Source organism: Aegilops tauschii, chromosome 3, assembly GCF_002575655.3.
Source record: "Aegilops tauschii subsp. strangulata cultivar AL8/78 chromosome 3, Aet v6.0, whole genome shotgun sequence".
In the NCBI taxonomy this organism is placed as follows: Eukaryota; Viridiplantae; Streptophyta; class Magnoliopsida; order Poales; family Poaceae; genus Aegilops; species Aegilops tauschii.
This window is the reverse complement of record NC_053037.3, coordinates 72727913-72733673: the sequence shown is the minus strand read 5'-3', so window position 1 is coordinate 72733673 and position 5761 is coordinate 72727913. Positions and strand designations below refer to the sequence as shown.

At 52.5% G+C, this 5761-nt stretch overlaps 1 protein-coding gene and 1 non-coding gene across 2 annotated transcripts; one reads left to right on the top strand and one right to left on the bottom strand.

The window, feature by feature from the left end:
* The first annotated feature begins 518 nt into the window (after window positions 1-518).
* Window positions 519-2452, top strand: LOC109738956 (alkane hydroxylase MAH1-like). Its single transcript, XM_020298044.4, has one exon. The coding sequence runs from the start codon at window positions 554-556 to the stop codon at window positions 2117-2119; it is 1566 nt and encodes a 521-aa protein (XP_020153633.1). The 5' UTR covers window positions 519-553; the 3' UTR covers window positions 2120-2452.
* A 594-nt stretch (window positions 2453-3046) lies between these two features.
* LOC120962160 (U6 spliceosomal RNA) lies at window positions 3047-3149 on the bottom strand. The gene has a single exon (XR_005753010.1). It is a non-coding gene; the product is annotated as a U6 spliceosomal RNA (small nuclear RNA).
* Window positions 3150-5761: the final 2612 nt, after the last annotated feature.

Genomic DNA, 5761 nt, shown 5'->3' with positions numbered 1-5761 from the left:
CTCATACCGAATTGAGGGAATTGCTGAAGAAGCTATGACCCGATGACAGATGAGTCCCACTTTAAGGGAATTTTATGTGTGAGTACAAAAAGACACATAAAAAAGAATACAACAATGACCCGCTCTGGCCATTGCGTGAGTGCAGAAAAGACGCATCAAGAACAAAACATGCCGGCATCTACATGAAAGAGACGAGGATCTATATGCATGAGGCTATATCCATGGTGGGCCTTTGATGACGTCGACCGGTCGACCGGAGAGGAAGAGATGACGAGGGATTAGGACTTAGGAGGGTAGTCAATTCAATTGCACCCATGAAGTATAGATGGTAATTTCATTGATTCAATTCAATATGGTCTCTCGGGTAGAAACAATATTTACTCCTCCTCCTCTCTTCTCTTGCCACATCATTATCAGCCAAAGTGCACCAAATCTCTGCACCTAAACCCATACCCCTCACCTTTCCACTATATAATAAGCCTGGCCAGCTCTGCAGCTGGATCACTTGTACAAGAACACTTCACCGGCTATAGCGTAAACAAACGCAAAAGAAATGGAGGCGGTGTCATGGTGGGTTCGAGGCTTCCTTGGCAAGTACCCGGAGATCATGGTGTCGTTCGCTTGCTTCCTGTTCCTGTTGTTCTTCAGGTATCGCCGGCGGGACGGGCTGCCGACGAACTGGCCGGTGGTCGGCTCGGTGCCAGCGCTCACCGTCAACGCCGGCCGCGTGCACGAGTGGCTCACGGAGTTCCTGAGCGTGGCGCCGGGGATGTCGCACGTCGCCAGGGGCCCGTGGGGCTCGCCCGTGGACATCCTTCTCACGGCCAACCCGGCGGACGTGGCGCATGTCTTCACGACCAACTTCGGCAACTACCCCAAGGGCGAGGAGTTCGCGGCCCTGTTCGACGTGCTCGGCAACGGCATCTTCAACGCCGACGGGGATTCGTGGGCGTTCCAGCGGCGCAAGGCGCACGCGCTGCTCTCGGACGCGAGGTTCCGCGCCGCCGTCGCCGCCAGCACCGCGCGCAAGCTCGACGAGGGGCTCGTGCCGCTCCTCGACGGCGTCGCTGCCGGCGGCGCGGTGGTGGACCTGCAGGACGTGTTCATGCGCCTGACGTTCGACCTCACGGCGATGTTCATATTCGGCACGGATCCCGGCTGCCTTGCCGCCGACTTCCCGGTAGTGCCATTCGCCGCGGCCATGGACAAGGCCGAGGCGGTGCTGTTCTACAGGCACGTGACGCCCATTGCCTGGCTGAGGCTCCAGACCTACCTAAACATCGGGCATCACAAGAAGATGACCAAGGCTCAGCAAGTCCTGGACGCGTCCATCGCCGAGTTCGTCTCGCTACGGCGAGAGCGCGCGGCCAGCAGTGCCGACAGCAACGCCGACGGAGCCGACGCCGCCGAGGCTGATCTTCTCACGTTGTACATGGCATGCCAAGACGAGGTAGGCAAGGACGGAGACGAGTTCGACCGGTTCTTGCGCGACACGACGCTGAACCTCATGATCGCCGGCCGCGACACGACGAGCTCCGCCCTGACATGGTTCTTCTGGCTGCTCACCAACCACCCTGACGTGGAGGCCAAGATCCTCACGGAGCTCCGTGAGACCCTGCCGTCTTGCGGCGGCCACCCCAGCGCGGCCGATCTGAAGCGGTTGGTGTACCTGCACGCGGCCCTCTCGGAGTCGCTCCGGCTGTACCCGCCGGTGCCGTTCGAGCACAAGGCGGGAGCGCGGGCGGACACGCTGCCGAGCGGGCCGGCCGTGCGGCCGTCGAGGAGGGTGATCGTGTCGTTCTACTCGATGGGACGCATGGAGTCGGTGTGGGGCGAGGACTGCCTGGAGTTCCGGCCGGAGCGGTGGCTGACGGCGGCGGGGCGGCTGCGGCACGAGCCTTCGTACAAGTTCGTGGCGTTCAACGTGGGGCCCAGGACGTGCCTGGGCAAGGACCTGGCGTTCACGCAGATGAAGGCCGTGGTCGCCGCCGTCCTGCCGCGGTTCAGGGTGGAGGTCGCCCCCGGTGCCGTGGTGAAGCCCAAGCTGTCCATCATACTCCACATGAAGGACGGGCTCAAGGTGAGGGTATACAAGAGGCAAGACGGCGATGCTCGCTAGGGCTACGCGGTACGTACTTACGCCGATTGCTCGTCTCGCAAGTCCTATGTGCATATGCATTGAATGGCAAACCATATACTACATGTAATCCCACACAATGTAAAATGTTTTTGCAAGCCATTTTAGCTTGTAAAAACGTCTTATATTGTGGGACGGAGATATTATGGTGTGTAAGTGTGTGAGGTCATTGTTTGTATAAATGTGTATACAAAGGAGTAATGTGTATACAAAGGAACAAATAAACAAATGTGTATACAAAGGAATATATGCAAATAATAATAAGAAGGGGAAAAGAAGTAAAGGAAATGGTTGGAACAGAATGGCGTACGTGGAATAATGATCCAGCATGTAGTCTGATCTGGTGCACAGATTGATCAACTGGGATATGAATGCATGCAACCGAAAGCTAGCCTGGTGCACAACCGCCCGCCTTATCTGTATATTTTGCCAGCATTGCATGAAGACATGCGACAGTTGAGCGCCGCACGCGCTCTCATCAGCTCAGTCTAAACATCCAACACAGACACGTAGCGTAGCGTAGCGCCGACCGATCGATGTTAGTCACTGACTCAACGTCGCGGTAAACCTAGTTTAGGGGCCAAGACACGATAAGTCGAGCGGGACAAGGCACCAACCACCCATTTTCTACGGTTTCCTGCTGACAAAGAACACTATCGTATAATAAATCAAAGAGAAAACAGGTTCCAGAAGGTTAATCATGGACGTGATATCTGCAGCTGTAAGAACTTTTTGACTGGAAATAAAGCAAACAAGGACCTTTATGCCAAAATGCAGTGCACGCGAGGGCTGCAACCTGCAAAGAAGGCTACAGGGACCGGTGTGTGAATCCTCGAACAATAAAGAGATCTTTGTGTGAAAAGTGTAGTACACGAGGGACTAAAAAGATGAATACGCGCGTGAAACCTAAAAAAATTGGAGCATTTTTTGATTTGTGCGTGTCGTCCTTGCGCAGAGGCCATGCTAATTTTCTCTGTATCGTTCTAATTTTATCGAATGACCTCGAAGGGACAGCTATAGCTGCAGCAACGAGTTTATAAACTAATACTCCCTCTGTCTTAAAATTCTTGTCTTAGATTTGTCTAGATATGGATATACCTATTACTAAAATGTGTCTTGATACATCCGTATTTAGACAAATCTAAGACAATAATTTTGAAACAGAGGGAGTACTTTTTTTCATTGTTCGGAGATACAGGACTAAACAAGGAGAAAAATCTATGGCTCAATAACACGAATCGACGAGCCATGGGCTTCCCCAGCCGTGCAGGTGGGCAGCCTTACCCAACATAACGAGAGTAATGGGCCTTAGCATTAGCATTAGCATCACGTTTACCCGAAATTACTAATTAAGAAGTATTTGTCTAAAAAAAACTAGTTGAGAAGTACTCGTTGCAAAGATCACTCCAACTTCCCAAGTTACGACAAGTGGCGCACATGTAGCGCGCCACTTGTCGCAACCTGAAAGTTTTCCCTTTTTTCTAGATCCATTTATTCAAACGTTTTATCTCTAAAGCCGTGCGTCTAAATCTCAAACCACTTTCACCGTTGGATTCCTCGCGTCGAGATCTTCAAAACTAGATCTCATGTTAATAGGTTTTGACGAACTTTTTTTCACGAAAAAACCAAACCGGGAGCACAGGTTTTTTCCCTTTCCGAAAAAGGCACGCCCGTGCCTCTCACGAAATCACAACCGTGCCTCCCGCGGAATCAAAATCGTGACTCTCGCGGAAGGAAAAAAAGAGAAAACACATTTTTTTCGTTTCCGAGGAGGCACGGCCGTGACTCACGCGAAAGCACACACGTGCCTCTCACAAAAGCAAAACCGTAACTCTCGCGAAAGAAAAAAAAACAAAAAACGCGTTTCTTTTTTCCGTTTCCGAGAGGCACGGCCGTGACTCTCACTTATGTATGCCATGGTTTGTTCTCGTCCGGATTTATCTTATGCATTGAGTGTTGTCAGCAGATACATGGTTAATCCTGGAAAAGAGCATTGGTGTTACGCCCCGGATTCAATCGTACACTAATCATACACACAAACGTGTACGATCAAGATCAGGGACTCACGGAAAGATATCACAACACAACTCTAAAAATAAAATAAGTCATACAAGCATCATAATACAAGCCAGGGGCCTCGGGGGGCTCGAATACAAGTGCTCGATCAAGACGAGTCAGCGGAAGCAACAATATCTGAGTACAGACATAAGTTAAACAAGTTGCCATAAGATGGCTAGCACAAACTGTGATACAGATCGAAAGAGGCGCAAGCCTCCTGCCTGGGATCCTCCTAACTACTCCTGGTCGTCGTCAGCGAGCTGCACGTAGTAGTAGGCACCTCCGGTATAGTAGGAGTCATCATCGACGGTGGCGTCTGGCTCCTGGGCTCCGGCATCTGGTTGCGACAACCAGGTAGAAGGGAAAGGGGGAAAAGAGGGAGAAAGGCCCGTGAGTACTCATCCAAAGTACTCGCAAGCAAAGAGCTACACTACATATGCATGGGTATATGTGTAAAGGGCCATATCGGTGGACTGAACTGCAGAATGCCAGAATAAGAGGGATAGCTAATCCTGTCGAAGACTACGCTTCTGGCCACCTCCATCTTGCAGCATGTAGGAGAGAGTAGATGGTAAGTTCACCAAGTAGCATCGTATAGCATCAACCTACCCGGCGATCCCCTCCTCGTCGCCCTGTTAGAGAGCGATCACACTAAAAAAAGACACATCCGTGACATTTTGGGCCGAACGAATTTTTTTTCTGTCATACATATGACACTTCTATGACGATAATTGTGACAAAACCCGGTATCATCATAGATGTGGTGGGCTCCTACTTCTATGACAAAAAATCATGACAGAAAATGGGCTTTTCGTCCTGGGCGGGCCGGAGACGCAGCTGCATGACATTCTTTGGGCCGTCCATGACGGAAAAAACCGTGGTAGAAGCGAGGGGGAGGAAAATTTCGGGGAGTTCCCAGTTACGGTGGGAGGTCGGGGGCCGAGCGATGCACGTTTCTCTCGTACACGTACGCGCGTGTGTGCGAGGCGTTGGCTCTAACTGAACCCGAGCGAGGCGTTGGGCTCTAACTGAACCCGAGCGATTGCACTGCAGACTACGCGTTACTGAACCCGAGCGATCGATCGATGGCTGTTAACTGAACCCGATCGAGCGATTCCTTCGCTACTGCTGCTAACTGAAGCCGATCGATTGGATGAACAGTGAGCGGTGGCGTTGCCTCTGTATGAACAGGACCCCGTGGTGTGGAGGGCTGGATGAACAGTAGACGGTGGAGGGGTGCCCGTGGAGGGGTGGTTGAACAGGACCCCGTGGTGTGGAGGGCTGGATGAACAGTAGACGGTGGAGGGGTGCCCGTGGAGGGGTGGTTGAAAAGTAGCCGGTGGAGTAGCGCGCGGTGGAGGCTGGATGAACAGGAGCCCGTGGAGGCTGGAGGAGGTCGACGGTAGCCCGTGGAGGCTGGAGGAGGTCGACGGTGGAGATGAACAGTATCCCGTGGAGTCCCGTTTTGCGGTACGCCACACCCCTCCCGATGAACAGGACCCCCGTTTCGACCGTAGGAGGTCCGTTTCGTCCGTTTTGCGGTACGCCACACCCCTCCCGATCAAC

What these genes read in the sequence shown, in the direction of transcription:
- LOC109738956 (XM_020298044.4), top strand. Translation starts at nt 554, where the DNA reads ATGGAGGCGGTGTCATGGTGGGTTCGAGGCTTCCTTGGCAAGTACCCG.